Genomic DNA, 19,483 nt, shown 5'->3' on the forward strand with positions numbered 1-19,483 from the left:
AAATCTTTAATCTGACCAATGCACTGTTTGCATCTTTTACCTTCCTTACATATATTTGTTGTAGAACTTTGTTATTCTAATTTAACTTTACTTTTAAACTGTTTCCCAAGGCTTTCACTCCGTTTATTGCTATCTATATAGTTTATGATTGTTACTCTCTGATACCACTGTTTATTTTCTTCTCCAACTACCTTTGTGATTCTCCTCAATTCTTATCTTAAATCACATGTATATTCTCCTTTACAATAATATTAATTACAGCAAAAGGCATTCATTGCTGATTTTTTTATTTATATGTAAACTTAAAACTTATGGTTATATCCTGACTTTACTGGTAAATTAATCATATATATTTTTAGTCATTTAGGGCAGTGGCTCTCAATCTTTCCAGACTACTGGACCCCTTTCAGGAGTCTGATTTGTCTTGCGTACCCCAAAGTTTCACCTCACTTAAAAACTACTTGTTTAGAAAATCAGACATAAAAATACAGAAGTGTCACAGCACACTATTACTGACAAATTGCTTACGTTCTAATTTTTACCATATAATTATAAAATAAATCAATTGGAATATAAATATTGGACTTACATTTTAGTATATAGAGCAGTATACACAAATCATTGTATGAAATTCTAGTTTAAACTGACTTTGCTAGTGCTTTTTATGTTGCCTGTTGTAAAACTAGGCGAATATCTACATGAGTTGATGTACCCCCTGGAAGACTTCTGCGGACCTCCCAGGGGTAGATGTATCCCTGGTTGAGAACCACTGATTTAGGGTCTGATCCAACTCCCACTGAAATCACTGGGAGTCTTTCCATTGAGTTCTCTAGGTATTGAATCAACCATTTAATTTGTATTTTGTTGCAAAATGCCTAGAATACTATGGCAGGTACTACTATAAATAAAATTCTTGCTATAGTAGGTGTTACTAGTGGCTGATGTACTTAAGGTTGAATTCCGATTTCCATTAGGGGACTTCAGGGGACCGGATTAGATGACCTTTTCAGTCCTATGATTATAGCCTCCCTCTTTCATTTGCTTATAATTTTCTCAAAACATGATTTTGTACTAAAATTTTCTATGCTTTTTCTCAACCCAAAGTGATTTTTTTTAAAGTCTTAGCAGAGTAGGTTCTATCATTTTAAAAATGAACTTGATTGTAAATACTTCTCCTTATGGTCTGACTAGAGATTTTACACTCAGATATACAAACCGCTGAAGCTAGAAACCTATATTTGGGAAACTTAAATAAATAAATAAATTTAAAAAAAGGTCAAGATTAACAGAAATTGATTCAGTATTTTTTAAGTAATGCTTTCAAGTAATAGTACTTCACGTTTCCTGGCACCTTTGATCTGAAGATCTCAAACCACTTAAACAAGTAAGCTTCACAGCCCCCTCTTTCCCTTGGGTAGGTGACTGTTCACCAGATGGCTTTACTGATATACAAAGAGGTCAAACTTATGTAGGGAGGATCCATTTTCATTAGGTATGTTGCGAATTGTTGTTTATATTAACTTTGTCATAGTGCCTAAAGTTTGGTATAGGGCAGTTACTCAACAAATCTAAATAAACACATTACTTGCCAAAAGCCACATGGTGAATCAGTGGCAGAGATGGAATTAGAAGTCAGGGTCCTGACACCCAGTCCTGGGTTCTGACCATTGTAAATACACATTTAAAAAACAAAACCACATGCCCCCTACCAACCATGTCCACTAACTCTGTGAATCAGAAATAGAGATTATGGGGACAAAAACACTATTTCAAATTACTATTTGTTTCCTATTTTGTAGAATGAGTTGCCAGATGGATTAAACAAGAAACGTCTACAAGCCTTACTGAAAGGATTTGGAGAATATCCAGCAAAATACAGGTGGGTGTGGGTATGCACATGCATGCAAATTTAAAATCTCTTTTGCTGTACTGATCTATCACAGGGAATTTTCTTTGCTAAATCTACGTTTTACTTGCAGGATGTTTGTTTGGCGTGCCTTACTACAACTTCCTGAAAACCACTTAGCATTTAGTAGCCTAATAGATAAAGGTATCCATTCTGCATTTGTGCACCTAAAGGACGAATACCCCATGAAAAGTAGGAAACTGTTGAGAGTCTTACAAAGGTAAATTTATGTGAATGTTCATTGATGTTAAATCATCTGACTGGGACCATATCTGGGGAAGCTTGGTTTATTTTGCAAAAATTAAGCCCCACATAAAGTAGTACCTTCTTATTACACCAAAGTCGTTCTTATTTAGCAGTTTTCTGGTTGATATGTTTTATGACTATACATGCTTTCAGTTTATGAAATATTTCCTGTTACCTCTATGAGAGAGTTAGTTGTTCCCTACTCTTCTGACCTAGTTGTTCATAGAATGCCACAGTGTTTCTTGCTATACTTCAGTGCTGTTTAACATCATAAATTTCAGATGCCTTATAACATTTTGTGCTGTGATAACCAAGCATGATTCTCTTCCTCTGTACAGATATTTTCTAAGTACTTGTTTGTCTTCGTATACAGGACCTTATCTGCTTTAGCTCATTGGTCTGCTATCTTTGGTGAGACACCATACATTCCTCTACTAGCATTCCCATTTGTAAAATTATTTCAGAACAACCAGCTGATCTGCTTTGAAGTTGTTGCTACTGTAATAGGTAAGCAAGGATTTTTATCTCACACGTAACTTATTTAGTTTCCCCAAATTTGCCTTGCTTGAAACAAAGTGATGTGCATGAATTCTCTTATAGGTCACTGAGGAGTTCATTTACTGTTTTAAAATGTATAAAAGGCATCCACCAGGAAGTATGATAAAATGCAGCTGTTGCAAAAAATAAATAAATCATAGCTTACAAACACAATTTAACTTCCTTATATTGACTTTTAATAGGCATCTTTATCAATTTATCTTATCAGTATCTTTTAAGTCTAATCAGTAAAAGAACACTTGTCCAATACAATTTTGTTGTCATGTTAATCCTTTAAATTCTGGCTTGAGACCTGGTGTGACAGTAGTCAAAAGAAATACCTCTGTCTCAGTTTAAAATATTTATTGTACTAAGCTGGAGTTATCACTTGATTAGGACAGCTAGCATTTAGTAGCTTGGCTTCTGAAGAAAAATAGTAAATTTAAAGTATCTTGCACTGAAATTAGTCATTGCAGCTGCTGCAAAGTGCACACATAACATAGAGTAACCGTTCATAAAAACCCATTTTGCAAAATACATAGTTTGGTTGCAAAATAAGTATCCAGATTTGGTCCTAACAGGTTAAAAATATTTTGATGCTCAGTGACCCAGCCATAAAAGAACATCTTTGAATTAAGAATATAAGAATGACCATACTGAGTCAGACCAATGGTCCATCTGCCCCAGTATCCTTTATTCTGACAGTGGTTAGTGCCAGATGCTGCAGAGGGAATGAACAGAACATGCAGTTTTGAGTGATCCATCCCCTGTCATCCAGTCCCAACTTCTGTCAGTTGGAGCTTTAGGAACACCTGGGCATGAGGTTGCATTCCTGACCATCTTGGCTAATAGCCATTGATTGACCTGTCCTCCATGAAATTATCTAATTCTTTTTGGAACCATGTTATACTTTTGGCCTTCACAACATTCCATGGCAGCGAGTTCCATAGGTTGACCATGCGTTGTGTGAAGAAGTAAATATATACATTGAATAACAGATATATGTGTAGTTGAGATATTATAAAACAAAACCTCTGTTTAGTGGGTCTGCAGATTATAGAACATTGAATTTGTAAATACTGTAATGTAAGTATATGAATCAAAGTGGAAAGAACATCATTTGAAAAGTAAGATGATTTCAGTAGTGTGCCATCCTTCAGTGTCAGAGGGATTAAGCTACAAGTGGTTTGTTTTATTCCTTTTGTAGTTAATTGGTGTCAACACTGGTTTGAGTATTTTCCTAATCCTCCAGTCAATGTCCTTAGTATGGTGGAAAATATCTTGGCACATCATGACAAGGAATTGCTTCAACATTTAATAAACTACAGTGTGACTTCACAGGTAAAACTCCAATGTAGCTTCATAGTTTATATATAACTGTTCGTAAATGGCAGCGTTCAAATGCCTCATTTTAGTTTATACCTTTATTTGCTCATTAAATGAATTCAGAGTAAAATGTGTACTTATAGAGTATAAAGAACATATGATCATTTGCCTGCAGCTTATCCTGTTGCATTACATCATGTGTCTCCTTACACATGCTTTAGTAGGACTTAAAGTTGTCCTTTCTTGCAATCATATAGATTCAGAAATCTATCAGGGAAAATTATAAATCCATGTTTTATATAATTTTATCTTGGTTTTTAAAATAAACACAATTGTGGTGACTGAATTCTGTAAACAGATATAGTAACATAAAACAAATATTTAATTAAGCTAAAATATACAGTTAATTTATATATTACTAATGATCTAGTCACTAAGAAAGTAAATGAAAGAGAAGAAAGTAAGAATGAGAGAGCTAAGAAATGTATTTATGTAACCACATCTAGTTCATCAGTTGCATATGGTGGGGACCTTATCTTTGTATGTTTTGGTATAGTTCCAATGTGCTGTGTATTTACAAATAGATAAAATCTCAACATCAGATAGGAAAGGTCCCCCTACACATTCAGATTTGTCTTCCTTTGTAATATTTCTGTGATGGGAACTGAGAAGCTCTACTAATGGATTATTTTATTAATTTTCCCAATTAATTTAGCTATATGCCTGGCCTCTTCTAGAAACATTGTTCTCTGAGGTTCTAACAAGAGAAGAATGGCTGAAAGTGTTTGATAATATCTTTTCCAACCATCCTTCATACTTTCTCATGATGGTTGCTGCCTATATCATATGTTCCAGAGCTCCTTTGCTTCACTGTAATCAAACAGAGGACTTTGAGGTAAACATCTTACTATGTAAGTTAGAGCCTTGCCTACCTATATTAGGTAGGTTCAGAAAAGTATAATGTATAATATTTATTTTTAGAGAGCTTAAAAAGAAAAGTTACAATTGAATGTTAGTTATACTGTGCCAGTTTGAGCAGTGTCCTCTAGTATCTGATATATTCACTGTGGAATGAATAAAATATGAATCAATTTACTGCACTTGGTTGTATGGACAAAGAGGAGTATAAAGAAACTTAAGACCTTGCAGAAATTCTTTTGTTGCCTAGGAAAATGTTTTTTAAATAAGGAAAATTCATTACGCATTAAACTATTCTTTGTTTTCTGGTTCTCTTTCTGGACACAGGATTGACATCTGTATGTTAGGACAATATAAAGTGGTTCTGGGATTTTGATGCTTCATTATTTTGCCTTCTAAAATGCAAGCACAGTGAGGCAGTCTTGGTTGACTTCTTCTCAACTAAAATGAAAATATTTTATTGTACCTCTGAAGTTATGGAGAGCATTGGGGGAAGAAAAGCATTCTTTATATGCAAAAATCTCCATTTGCAAATATTAGGGCCTAATTTTGCAGACGCACATGTGAGTGATTGATTACTCATATGGGTAAAATTATTCTCATGTGTATTGCAGAATTGAGGCCATAACTCATGAGCAGAGTTGAAAGCACTTCTTATCCTTCTCTCACTGAGTATGGCAAAAAGATATATACATACGGGAGAGAGGGCAGACTAACATTCCTAGCATTTGGAGTAAAGGGAGTGAAGCAGAGGTAGTTCTTTCAGGATTTAGTGGTTTGGGTTAAGCCAATTGAGCCATTGTTTATTGATGTATTATATTAACTAGTGGTGCCAGGATGACAACATTTTCTTTTAATCAGCTTTTAGCATACAGAATTAACTAATACGTTTACATACCTATTGGGAAAGTATAGTGACTTGTTCAACTTTTTGTAGGATTTAAAATGAAACCTTTTTCTTACAGTATTTCTTCCATCATCGGAACAATCTGGATATTAATGTTGTGATTAAAGAAGCCTATCATCTTATGGAAGCTACCCCATCAGACATCCATCCACAACGTATGCTTGATGACTTCGTACCACTTACAAAGGGCCAGTACCCAGTATTTAATAAATACCCCAAGTTTATTGTGGATTATCAGACTCAGGAGCGAGAGAGGATCAGACAGGATGAAATAGAATACTTACGAGAAAGGTATTCATGGGAAAATAGAAGGAAACCTTAAAATTGGGAGAGGGAGTAGATATCTATTGGATTTACTGGAAACTAGAGTGATGCTAGGGTTGCCAACTTTCTAATTGCACAAAACTGAACACCCTTCCTCTACCCCAAGTCCCCACCCCTACCCTCCCCCTTCTCCGAGCCCCCGTCCCTCGCTGACTTCATCCCTCTTCCCTCCATCGCTTGCTCTCTCCCACCCTCACTCATTTTCACAGGGCTGGGGCAGGGGGTTGGGATGCGGGATGGGGTAAGGGCTCTGGGGTGGGGCCAGAAATGAGGAGTTGCATGGGGGGTGAAGGCTCCAGCTGGTGGGGGTGGGCTCTGGGGTTGGGCTGGGGATGAGAAGTTCGGAGTCCAGGAGGGGGCTCAGGGCTGGGGCATGGGGTTGGGCTGTGGGAGGGGGTGTGGACTCTGGGAGGGAGTTTGGGTGCGGGCTAGTGTTCAGGGCTGGGGCATGGGTTGAGGGGTATGGGCTCCAGGTGGCACCTCAGGCAGCTCCCAGGAAGTAGCTGGCATGTCCCTCTGGCTCCTTGGTGGAGGCGTGGCCAGGCAGCTCTGCATGCTGCCCCCGCCCTCCAGAGCTCCCATTGGCCACGGTTCCCAGAGCAGGAGCAACACGCAGAGGCCCCGTGGCTGCCTAGGAGCTGGGGAGACATGCCGGCCAGTTCCAGGGAGCCACGCAGAGCTGGGCATGGAGCCTGCCAGCCCCATGCCAACTGAACTTTTAACAGCCCAGTCAGCAGTGCTGACCGGAGCTGCCAGGCTTCCTTTTTGACTGGGTGTTCCGGTAGAAAACTGGACACCTGACAACCCTAATGAAGACTAGAAAAAGGGAAATGTATGTGCTTGGGAAAGGACAGAATGGTTAGAGAAATAGAAAAAAAAGTAGATTTACACCTTACCTTTTGATGGCTCTGCTTGGCCTGTTGGATTTATTAGTTAAATGGATTAGCCAGCATTAATTGCTGAAGTAATGTTAAGCTTAAAATCAACCTGTTTGTTAGTTCTCTGAAAACACCTAGGTCAAAATTTTCAAAGTTGTGTGCTAAAGTCAGGCACCTAAATCCACTTTAAGATGGCAAAGTAAAAGTGATCTGACTTCCAGAGATGCTGAGAATTTTCTGCTCTCCATTGAAGTCAGCAGGAACTGTGGATTTTCAGCACCTCTGAAAATTAGGTAAGTTTCACTTAGGCATCTAAATAAGGCTTTTAGAGCCTGACTTCAGTCACCCAGGTTTGAAAATTTTGATTTTAGCAGATAAGCCATTTTATAGTTAAATTAATCTGAAATTCTCTTGCAAATGGAAGGCAGCTGCAAAATGTTGCTTGAGTAGCTAAATGTCTTCAACAGCCTGAGAAGTGATAGTATCTATTATGGCACTTGAAGAGTACTATTCCTTTTACCATCTATGCAGCTGGAAGCTATATAAGCCAATCAGCTTCATCCTCTTGTCATAATTCTCATTTTCTATTATAGATCTTTTTTTGCGCTATAGACAATTTACTTTAGAAGACATGATCCAAACTACTTCATCACTGGGCAATTTGAGCACAGACATAGATTTTATAATAATCTTAATACTTTTCCAATATATGACCAGCAGTTTTTACTGCCTGAATAATTTCTTGAAATCTATTTTGGTTTCTATGGTAATATATAAAAAAATTTTATGCAGACAATTAGTTCACGAAATAGAAGCTAAAGCAGTACAGCGAAAAGTAGAAGATGAGGCCTGGTATCGGAAGCAAGAACTGCTTCGTGAGGCTGAAGAACAGAGGAGAAAAATTTTGCTGCAAGAAGAGGAAAAACTGGCAGATCAAAGACAGAGGTATTAGTAGCAGTATGAACCATGGCTACAGCACCCTGCTATTAAATATTTTATCACAAGTAGGGACAGAGATGGCCCATAGGGTGACCAGATGTCCTGATTTTGGGGGCTTTTTCTTATATGGGCACCTATTACCCCCACCCCCATCCCAATTTTTTACACTTACTATCTGGTCACCCTAGATGGCCACCATTTTGTTCAAATTGTAATATGCAGAAGCAGTGCGGTCTAGTGGGTAGGGCATTGGTCTGGGAATCAGGCAATCAGGATTCTGTTCCTGGCTCTGCCATTGACCTGCTGTGTGACCATGGGCAAGCCACATATGTCTCCAGTCTCACTTTTTCTCTTCCCAAATAGCTTACGTACCTGCCTCTTTAGACTATCTTTCACTATGTGTTTGTGCAGTGGAGCTTCAATTTCAGTTGTTGCCTTTAGCTGCTACTGATATAGAAGTTATTTATATTAATGAGGGTGCATATTCTCAGATTTCTATTGGCGGTTTTTTTATTGGCGGGTTTGTTTGTTTTTTTATTGAGAGTTGCGGACTAAAGGGATTAAGTGACTTTTCTTATCTACTAATGAATGAGGAGTACAATTCTGGTCAGGAGGTGGTGTAATATTATTGTGACTTTCTCTCAACAAACTAAAGTGCCTTTTTTTTTTTTCATTCACACCAGTAGCGTAGAATTGATGGGACTTTTGTGGGAAATGGGGAGAGAGTGCCACTCTTTGGATTTAAATTTGTCTTATAACAGTGCAGTTTTAATTTCCAAAACAAAACTATTATGTCAAGAGCATTAGCAGTTAAAGAGAGTAGTTCATGACAGGTAACGGTTAACTATTATGGAACATCACACGCTTCAGTGTCAGCCTTCCACCAGTAGAGGTTTATTTGTTCCTATTTCATTTTTGTTTTGAAGACTAACAGCTGTGAAAAGAGAGTTGAAAGTAAAGGAGCTGCAGCTGTTGGATGCTGCAAGAAGGCGTTTCCTGAAACATCAGCAGGATCAGCGTCAAATGGAGCTAAAACGTCTGGATGATGAAATTGCAAGAAAGGTTTGTTTTCCTCATCTAAGCAATATTTCCTCCAATGTTTATTAAGAGAAGTAAATAAGAAAAAATTCATAACTTATGATAGCTAATGAAACCAATTGTAGCATGTTTTGTGAAACAAGATGTATTTAGCCAAAATTGGGCAGTTGTCTGATTCATTTATATTTATATAGTTTAATTTAGCACCTGCTGCTGTCCACACAGTATATTTAAATTAGCAAAATTTCCTGAGAAAAGCCAGATTGATCCAAATATTGGCATTGCTGAAAAACGAAGTGAGCTGCCTAAGGTTCTAAACCTACTAACTGGAGTATTTTAAAATGTATGTGTGTGCAGGGAAAGGAAAAGAAAGATGGTGGTAAAGAAAAAACAACTTTATCATTTTGGGGTTTTTATGTGGATATTTCTTTCCTTTAGGTGTCCATGAGAGAGCGAGAAACAGCTGCTACTGTTCAAGATGTAGAAGTGCGGCAAATGGAACTTGAATCCCAAAGACAGCTTTTTGAACAGGTACATGGCAATGAACTACATACAGTCTCTTGGGTTATTTCTATATATTTTTTGTTAAATTTTTAAAATATGTATACAGAAAAAACAAATTATACATCGCAAATATATTAACCATTTGCTACCTAATCTTAGCTATACTTGAAATACTGAATTATAGATGATATGAATGCTTAAAATATAAATGAAGTATTTGTATTACATAACTTACAAACAAACAACATTTGTTTATAAAAATCCAACTAGTTAAAGCAGGCCTCAGGGAGGGCCGCTTTCGGGGAGGGAAGGGTCGGGAGGAGGGGGGGGGGTGGGGCCCCCAGGGGGGCCCCACACCCCTCCTACCCCCCACCCCCCCCCCCCCCGGCCGCCCGCCCCCCCTGACTCCCTTCCCCCCCCCCCCCCCACCCACCCACCACCCCCACCCCCCCCCCCCCCCCCCCCCCACCCCCCCCCCCCCCCCCCCCCCCCCCCCCCCCCCCCCCCCCCCCCCCCCCCCCCCCCCCCCCCCCCCCCCCCCCCCCCCACCCCCCCCCCCCCCCCCCCCCCCCCCCCCCCCCCCCCCCCCCCCCCCCCCCCACCCCCCCCCCCCCACCCCCCCCCCCCACCACCCCCCCCCACCCCCCCCCACACCCCCCCCCCCCACCCCCCCACCCCCCACCCCCCCCCCCCCCTCCCCCCCCCCCCCCCCCCCCCCCCCCCCCTCCCCCCCCCCCTCCCCCCCCCCCCGCCCGTCCCCCCCCCCGCCCCCACCCCCCCCCCCCCCCTGACCACCACCCCCGGACTCTCCTGCCCTCTATCCAACCCACCTTTAACTGTTAAAGTATTGAAATAAGATAAAGAATAGAAGCAAAGTTCAGAGGAGGACTATAGAGACTGGAAGGGAAGGAAGTGGATATAGAGGAAGGAGAGGCAAGTGGTGGGCCTCATGCATTTAACCAGATCATTCAGATACTTCCAGGAAAACATCTCATGTTTCTGAAAATTTCTCTTAGATATTTGTTACCGTATACAATTCTTTCCTTGGTGGCCAAGTTTACGATGTCTATGCTCCAGTCTTCAAATACTGGTCGTTTTTTGGATTTCCATTTTTGTAGTACTAATCTTTAGGTAATTGTAAGTTTTTTTCAGATGTATTCAGCTTCCAATCAACATACATTAGGTTTAGTTTGTAATACAATTTTATTTGATAGGAAAAAATTAACTGCAATTAAGTTCTTCCCAAAACATACAGGTATAGGAGCATTTTTAGAGCATATGGGTTAAGTGTGCATTTTTTTCACTTATTGCTACCTGTTTTCAGTAGTTGGAGTGGGGTCCAATGCATCTTCCATGTGATTTTTCTGCTGGATTAATCTTAAGTGGAGGTCCAAGGAACAGTTCAGAGCACTGACTAAAATTTGTTTTCATTGGTTAGGAGAGAATAATTGGCCTAGTTCCTTCTCCCATCTCTTTTTTAGGGAATCTGTGTTTAATTCAAATTTGCAGGCCAAGTGTGCACATGATGTTGCCATAGGTCTTGGCAATCTGGATAATATCTGGAGAAATGAAAGCAGTTCAGGAGGGTCATGGGTGGCGCAGGGATCAGGACCAAACAGATCAGAGATGGCATGTTTAAGTTGCATATATTGCCATTCCTTCTTAATCTCTAGCTTGAACCTTTCTTCTGATGATGTAAAAGGGAGGAAGGTATCATTTACATTAAATTGACTGGTGGTCAGAATCCCTTTCCTAATCCAATCTGGCCAAATGATGGGGTTGCGTGCGATACAGAGTTTCGCGTTACCCCAGATAGAGGCCCTAATATGTAGAAGGGGGTGACTTTTAAATTTAGTGGACATAATATGCCAATTATTTTTGGCTGCCACAATAGTTTGGTAAATGCTCTTTAGGGAATTGGTAGTAATCTGAGTGCAGTGCATTGGAAAGGGGTAAAGGAGCAACAAATTCTACTTCCAGCCAGAGACAGCCCAGGGCTCTACACCATGAGGGAATGAGCCACTATGCTGCTTGGCTAAAATTGTTGTCTGGTAAAGTTAAAAGCTAGGAAATCTAAAACCTCCTGACTTGACAGGGAGCTGTAATCTATGTAGGAGATTCTGGGTTTGGTACCAACGTCCCACAAGAGGGACCTGACCATGGTGTTGATTTTGTTAAAATAAAAGGGAGGAATATGGAATTCAGAATAAAAATGATCTTGGGAAGAGCATTCATTTTGATTGTTTATTTTTCCCGAAAGTGAGAGAGAGAGAGAGTGCCTGCCATCTATTTAAACTGCATGATAAATGGGGCTAGATTAACCTTGACCATGCTTTTAATTTCCTTAAGGAACAGGTACCAAGATATCTGAGGTTTGTCTGTTGCCATCTAAAGCTTTCCGTACACTGGACTTTCGTCAGAAAAACTGTTGTCGTTCAGAGGAGTGAAAACACACACACACACACCCTGAACGACAAAAGTTTTACCAACAAAAAGTGCCAGTGTAAACAATGCTTTGTCAGCTGAAATGCTCTCCTGCCAACAAAGCTGACGCTGCTCATTGGGGTGGAAGTTTTTTGTCGGCGGCAGAGCTCTCTCCTGCTGACAATCAGCGGGCGGCTATACTGTGCACCTTTTAGCGGCATGGCTGTAGCAGCACAGCTATGTCACTAAAAGGTGCGTAGTGTAGACATAGCCTAAATGTCCCTATAGGAGAGCCACTTCCAACTAGATCCAGTGAGATCTTCATTGCTTCTGACTTATCCCGATTTATCTTGTAGCCAGAGAATTTACCAAAATTATCTATTGTTTGTGGGATATTTGGAAGAAACTTGTTTTGAATGATTGTTCCTTTGCAGTTCCCAAATTCCATTTGATTGCTTTGGCCAGATTGGGGGGAGGGGGGTGAGAGAGAGAAAGGCCTCTTTCTTTAATTAAAAAGTGTCAGTGGCACCTCGGGACTGCTTTTTTGTGCCATTTTTTTTCTTCATGTACATACAAATGTAACTTGGTGAAGAGGATTACTGAGGAAAAAATTACCATCAGTATAAATTAGTCTAAAAGTAATGCTGTTCCTCTTTGCAACCCCTGTGTTAGTCTACAATATCCTGATGTTTACTGAAGCAATGCAGTGATACTCAGACCTCAGTGGTTCAGGAGCTAAATTAGTGATCAATATTACCCAAAAGAGCCACAGTAGTGTGAATTCATTGTTGCATTTACTATAGTACTATATATTCATATTTAAACAGTGTGACTGGGGAAATATTTAGTCATTATATAGATATAATTCTCACAGCAGAATGACTGACCAAGTGTTATTTTATCAATTACAGTTGGTTAATACCATAGTAAAAGCATCCTGATTGGTTAATAATTTAGATCAGTTAATAATTAAATCACACAGTCCTTTTAATATCATGTGTGGCAAAAAGCCACAGGAAATACATTAAAGAACCACTTGCACTCTCAGGCCTTAGTCTGTGTATAAAATTGTCAATAGCATTACTTAAAAAAAAAGGCGGGGGATAGGTAAATTTTTATGGAAAAGGAGTGTTTTTCTTTCAAAATGTCTTCATTAGTACTGTTCATAAAGCAGTTTCTATTCTGTAATCCTGCTATAAAAATCAGAAAAGGACCCTTCTGGATTTTAAAATATTTATTGCTTAAAGATAGAAAGTCAGTTTCACATGACAAGTGGCTTTCCGCCTGTTGAAAAGTGCTGCTGCCAGCGGGTAGCTTTAGAAATGCCAATTTTAGTTACAAAGATTGAGACAGGTTTTCAAAAGCCACCTATGCCCATCTTGAACCCATGTGAAGCCCAACTTGCATGCACATAAGTGGTCTTCTGAAAAATCTGACCAGTTATTTTCAAATGCACCTTCACATCACTTGTATGTGATAAGAAATACTTCTTGTCATATGAAATTTCAAAATCTGTGCTGAGCACGATGGGGTTAACTGTCTTTAAGGGTTCACTTATTAAATATACAGTCAGCTGCAGTGTGTGTTTGTGGCTGCACAACACAAACCAGTCTAAACCTATTTATACTCAGTATCTGTAAAGTCAGCTGCTTAAGGAATTAATCTTATAATGATCAGGACCTTCAGGAGAAGAGGGTAGTGCTTATTTAACTAACTGATCCATTTTAGAAAAGGATACTAAGAGTCAGGATTTCTAGCTGTGCTACTGACTTGTATGGCCTTTAGCAAATCATCTGTGCCCTAGTTTACCATCGGGATAGTGGATATGATGATATCTCTGTATTTCGCATTGGTGCTATGAAACTTAATTCAAATTTGAAGTATTTTGAGATCCTTGGATAAAAGGTGCTATAGATGTTCAATGTATTTACAATGGGCCTGGTTCATCACGATAGTATTCCAGCTTTACATTGGGGTAATTCCACTGAAGTCCATTGAATGGAGTTATGTCAGCATAAACTGTAGAATCACTGTAGTGACTCGGGGCAGTGTATATGTTAATATAGAGTGGATAAAGCAGTATGGAGGAGGAGATACCTACGGTTGGTTATGAAATGCATTAGGGTGGGGTGTATTTGATATCCTTGAACATGTTCGTTTCTGCACTGAAGGTTTTAATATGAAAAAGCCGTAAATATCTTTAATGTATAGTATTAGCTTAATTATTATATTTTTATGCACAACTGTTTTTACAGCAACTTGTCAAAGATCAAGAGACAGTGACACAAGAAGTAAAAGGGGAGATAGATGCCAGTCGAAGAAGGGCTGATCTTGAAGAACATCTAGTTCAGAGGTTGATAGAAATTGATCGGGATGAGGACCGTAAAGCACAGGTGGTAAGAAAATGGATTAAACTTGTATATTTGGAAGGAATGCCTCTTCCTGCAAACAAGCATGAAAATCTTTCAAAGAAAAGGAATTCTAATTTTTCCTGACAACTATACTTACTATATTTTGACCTTATGCAAAGAATCCCACTTTAAGTGCTGTTCAGACAGTTGGAGTATATTGAAGTCCTGCTAGGCACTGCTTGAGTGAAAGCCCTTCTTTGTCTTCCCAGAGACTGGAAGACATACGAGAATTAGCATGACCCTTCTAGTAGATACTGCTGGTTCCCAGTTTATCTTTCTGTCAAGAATTTTGGATCTCAAGGCCACAAACATCTGGGTTTTGGTTCTTTGTGGACACAAGTGATGCTCTCTAAAGACTTGGTGGGAATCAGCAGGCAATTTAACTGTAGACCAGGCCAACCAGTGACTCTGGTGTCACATGCAGCTCTTCAGAAGTTAATATGTGGCTCCTTGTATAAGCACCAACTCCAGGGCTGGAGCTACAGGCGCCAACTTTCCAATGTGCCAGGGGTGCTCACTGCTCAACCCCTAGGGGGAGGCGCCGGCGGGGCTGCCAGTGGATGGAAGGCGCTGGGAGTGGGGTGGTGGGGCGTGGGAGCTGATGGGGGGCTGCTGGCGTATTACTGTGGCTCTTTGGCAATGTACATTGGTAAATTCTGGCTCCTTCTCAGGCTCAGGTTGGCCACCCCTGCTATAGACATTGACTTCCAAATTACAGCACTCAACAAATGCATCCAGCTTGGCATTACGACCTTGTTTGGGTTTCCAAGCTCAGAACTCTTAGCAGCACAGTTGAAAGACAGTTGAAGCTTATCCACTGTCCCAATGCTTAGCAACTGTCTCCATAGTTTGTTCAGTAATAATCATATACGTCTGAATTTTTAATCTGCCTTCAATTTTGTGGGTGCAGTTAACTGTGGGTAGGAATGGTAATATTTAGATGTCTGATTTAATTGTACTTGCAAATCAGGTAAATATTTAAATGTTAGCAAAATGGCACCCCTAAAATATTAGAGGTTCAGTTAAGCCTTCTTTAAAATATGCCCCATGTATAAATAAGAAGATAGCAGAGGTGAGAGATAAGCAAAGGGAGAGGCTTGTAAAGAAACAATTTGCTGTAAGGTATAAAGGGGAGCTCTACTGCAGTGATAATTCTCTGGCATCTATTGTTGGTAAAGATCTTTAACAATGGCAGTGAAATAAATTTAAGTTTGAATGGAGAATGTTGTTATTTATCTGTAATTGGATAGAGTGCTAAAGTTAAAGTAAGTGCATTTCGCTGATCACTTTTTCTTAGCTGGCTGAAGAAAGTTTAGCAAAAGCTGATCAGAAGTGCATCGACACAGACTGGAGAATCCAAGCCTTGTATAAACAAAGATGTGATGATCTGGACCGTGAGGCACATTATGAAGAGATAGCTAAACTTCTTCATGACAACAGAGTAAAAGAAGCAGAGTTGCTGAAGGCAATGAAGGAAGAGGAGGATAAAAGGGTAAGCATGTCTTTGCATTTCTGGGGAGATGACGTGCGAAACAGATAAAGCGTGTGGCTGTGGCATGGTGCAGAATGAAAAGTCAAAAGGTTTTTACCAAAAAATTGTCCCCCAAAATTTGTTTTTACCTTAATGCCTTTTCCCTGATTTGGTGGTCAACTAACAGTGTATAGCTAGACTCAATGTTTTTCCTAGTCTAGACACAGAATAATATCTTTTGCCTCCCTTTAACTGCCTCAAGAGGACCCTGGTAAGCGTCAGCAAAAGCTCTTCTCAAAAGTAGAAAATATTAACTCAGTGTCTTACAGCCATTTTTTGTGTTAATTAATGATGGTATGAATTTTAAATCATTCAAACGGCTTTCTGTGACGCTTGCTTTTTGCACGTTGCACTTTTATTAAAAATGTACAGAAATGTGTCTGTTGTATAGTGGGAAGAAGTTACAGAGAAAAGAGCTCAACTGGAAGCAGAGCAGCTAGCTGTTGCTGCTTTGGACGCACGGAGGAAGCAGTTCTTAGAAGATGAAATAAACGATGCAATAGAACTGGCTGAAAAGCTACAAAGTGAAGATGGCTATTTTGGTGAGCATACAATATTGTACTTCCATCTACAGTGTACATGACATGGATATTACACTAACTCATCTATGTAAATATTTTTATCAATATAAAAATGTAGGACTCGAGGGACCTCGATAGGTCATCTAGTCCAGTCCCCTGCACTGAGGCAGGACTAAGTATTATCTAAACAATGTCTCCAATGATGGAGATCCCACAACCTCCCTTAGGTAATTTGTTCCAGTGCTTAACTACCCTTACAGTTAGGAAGTTTCTCCTAATGTCCAACCTAAATCTCCTTTGCTGGAATTTAAGCCCATTACTTCTTGTCCTGTCCTCTGTGATGAGCAGAACAATTTATCATTCTCCTCTATATAACAACCTTTTATGTACTTGAAGACTGTTATCATATCCCCCCTCAGTCTTCTCCAGACTAAAAAAAACCCAGTTGTTTCAATCTTTCCTTGTAGGTCATGTTTTCTAGACCTTTAATCGTTTTTGCTACTCTCCTCTGGACTTTCTCCAATTTGTCCACATCTTTCCCAAAGTGTTGTGCCCATAACTGGACACAGCACTCCAGTTGAGGCCTTATCAGTACTGAGTAGAATGGAGGAATTTCTTCTCATGTCTTGCTTACCACACTCCTAATATATCCCAGAATGATATCCACTCTTTTTGCAACAGTATTGCATTGTTGACTCATATTTAGCTTGTGATCATCTGTAACTCCCAAATTCTTTTCTCCAGTACTCCTTCCTAGGCAGTCATTTCCCATTTGTATTTGTGCATTTGATTATTCCTTGCTAAATGTAGTGCTCTGCATTTGTCCTTACTGAATTTCATCCTGTTTATTTCAGACCATTTGACCAGTTTGTCAAGATCGTTTTGAATTCTAGTACATGCCAGATATCCATCCATAAGACTGATAAATAGGGCCAAACTTTTAAAAGAACTTCTATTTGGTCTCCTCCATCAATTGCAAACACAAATAAAATTTAGAAGCTAATTTACTTCTGTATGTAGTTAAGAATTTAAATTCTGCAGTGGGCACCCATAGTTGATTTCCACCCGCAAAAATCAACCCCTACTTTATATTGTTTTAAAATGTTTGTTGGGTTTGTAAATAAACTGAATGAGAGGGGGTAGTGTTCTTTAAATTTTCATTGAACCAGAAACGTTAAATTATGTTGTGATAGAGCACTGTTTAAATAATATCTCCAGAAATTTTTGTAAAAAGTTTTTTCTTCCTCTGCTGTTTAAAAAACTCTTGAGAGAGAAACACCAACAAAATGATCAGGCCCCACCCCTTATTACCTTCAACATACACACACTTGCACAAAGTTTGTTCAAGTGAGATCACAAGGATAGCTTGCTGGAAGAGCCTAATTCACATAATGTGAACTAAATTTCAGTTGTCTTAGTCTTCTTACTCAAGGTGCCACCCACTAAGACTACAAGTCCCAGTATGCAATATTCTATCTGTATCTTAATGGCCCATTTGTCATTAGTTGAGTCACTCGTAGTTTAAAAAATATTGCATTGTGGGACCTATAGTTTCTGAACATCACAATTTAGTAAAATTGTGTGGTCTTGGCCCCACAGATTTACAATTTTTGTTATAAATTTTCCAATCCCTACTTAACTGGAGCTGCCTGCACACTAAATCTAGGGCTGTGTCTTCACAGTGAGTTACTACATGGCAAGCCAGGTTCAAATGTACAGCGTGCCACCTTGCCATGCAGCAATATCCCATGCGAACACTGCTACAGCCCAGTGAAAGTCCCAAAGTGCAGTTTAGCATACCATGCTTTCTAATCGTATGCTATGCTTCACACCAGGACTCTTGCTGCACTGTTGCAGTGTTCACATGGGACATTACTGTGTAGCAAGGTGGCACTCTGTAGATTTGCACCCTGGCTTGCCGTATAGTAATTCAATGTGAAGACATAGTCTTAGACTTAGTGTGCAGGCAGCTCCAATTAAGTAGGGGCTGGAAAATGTGGCCTTTAATAAACATTAGCTATTCAATTCTTACAGTTTACAAAGAAACTTCTCTCCCTTTCCCACAGAGAGATTGCGTGATTTAAAGACTGGGTGTGTACAGCAAGATTTAAAATTCCAGCAGGTGCCGAGGGAAGCCCAACCCAAGTCAGGATATGTCTGTCTAAATGACTTATCTACAGCAGAGTCGTCAGCACACTGTAAGTTTCTAAACTTTGAAATAGTCTTTCTCTCACTTCTAATTTTGGAAGTATTACCCAGGCACCAAGATGGGTGAATCAGTCTTTGGTAAATGTGCAGATTTATTTTTAATTGATTTCACACCTGAAAAATCCCTTTAAAAACAGTAATTGTGAAGGCAGTAGGCAACTCAACTCTGCTGGATTATGAGAGATGCCTCTCGTGTTAGACCCAACTGTATCTTCATCCCATATTTGTATGGAATTTGCATTTGTATCTATGGCTTAAACACCATTACATAGCTCTCTGTGGCTTTTAGGAGTGGAGAAAATGTAGAATTAACTGTCATTCAGATCCTCTTGAGAGGACTCATTTGTTGTGGCCAATAATTATCTAATCTAATTATCTCTAATTATCTATTCTGGGCTGTCTCTGCTTCTACCGTCAATGAAAATGCTTGTTAAAAGCTATTCTTTAGTTGTACATCTTATTGGTGAAATCCTCCTGACAGCACAGGAAACCTTAATACCTTTGAAACTTTAATAGTGCTTTAGCTTCTCCATTTGCCACAGAGTACAGTACAGTAATGATACATTTTGCAAAGGACCTAAAAGAACCCCTAGGAAGTAGGAGTTGCTTTCCACTTGTTGTATTTAGAGCTGTCTCCTGAATAATCAAGGGACTGAATGAAGGAATAAAAGTGCAGTAATTGTCTTGTTATATATTAAAGACAAAGCCCTGCAGTATTATTCTCCAACAAGAAATAACTTTGTACTACTTTAGTCATGAAAAACCTGAATCTCATACAGGTCAGACTAGATCAGGGTGGGCAAACTGCGGCCCTCAGGCCGGATCCGGCTCGTCAGGGCTTTGGATCTGGTCTGTGGGATTGCCA

General features: G+C 39.6%; 1 protein-coding gene across 1 annotated transcript in view; it reads left to right on the top strand.

Annotated features, from left to right (window-relative positions):
• TBC1D31 (TBC1 domain family member 31) overlaps nucleotides 1-19,483 on the top strand; it is a 43,133-nt gene that overhangs the window by 17,165 nt on the left and 6,485 nt on the right. Inside the window, exons 9-21 of the mRNA XM_039524343.1 lie at nucleotides 1,800-1,879; nucleotides 1,980-2,126; nucleotides 2,526-2,659; nucleotides 3,897-4,030; nucleotides 4,731-4,910; nucleotides 5,899-6,131; nucleotides 7,835-7,987; nucleotides 8,908-9,043; nucleotides 9,458-9,550; nucleotides 14,203-14,343; nucleotides 15,656-15,850; nucleotides 16,281-16,431; nucleotides 18,477-18,608. Of these exons, the coding sequence (XP_039380277.1) occupies nucleotides 1,800-1,879; nucleotides 1,980-2,126; nucleotides 2,526-2,659; nucleotides 3,897-4,030; nucleotides 4,731-4,910; nucleotides 5,899-6,131; nucleotides 7,835-7,987; nucleotides 8,908-9,043; nucleotides 9,458-9,550; nucleotides 14,203-14,343; nucleotides 15,656-15,850; nucleotides 16,281-16,431; nucleotides 18,477-18,608 (1,909 nt within the window). The remainder of the gene's footprint in view (nucleotides 1-1,799; nucleotides 1,880-1,979; nucleotides 2,127-2,525; nucleotides 2,660-3,896; nucleotides 4,031-4,730; nucleotides 4,911-5,898; nucleotides 6,132-7,834; nucleotides 7,988-8,907; nucleotides 9,044-9,457; nucleotides 9,551-14,202; nucleotides 14,344-15,655; nucleotides 15,851-16,280; nucleotides 16,432-18,476; nucleotides 18,609-19,483) is intronic.

Source organism: Mauremys reevesii, linkage group 2 (genome assembly GCF_016161935.1).
Source record: "Mauremys reevesii isolate NIE-2019 linkage group 2, ASM1616193v1, whole genome shotgun sequence".
In the NCBI taxonomy this organism is placed as follows: Eukaryota; Metazoa; Chordata; order Testudines; family Geoemydidae; genus Mauremys; species Mauremys reevesii.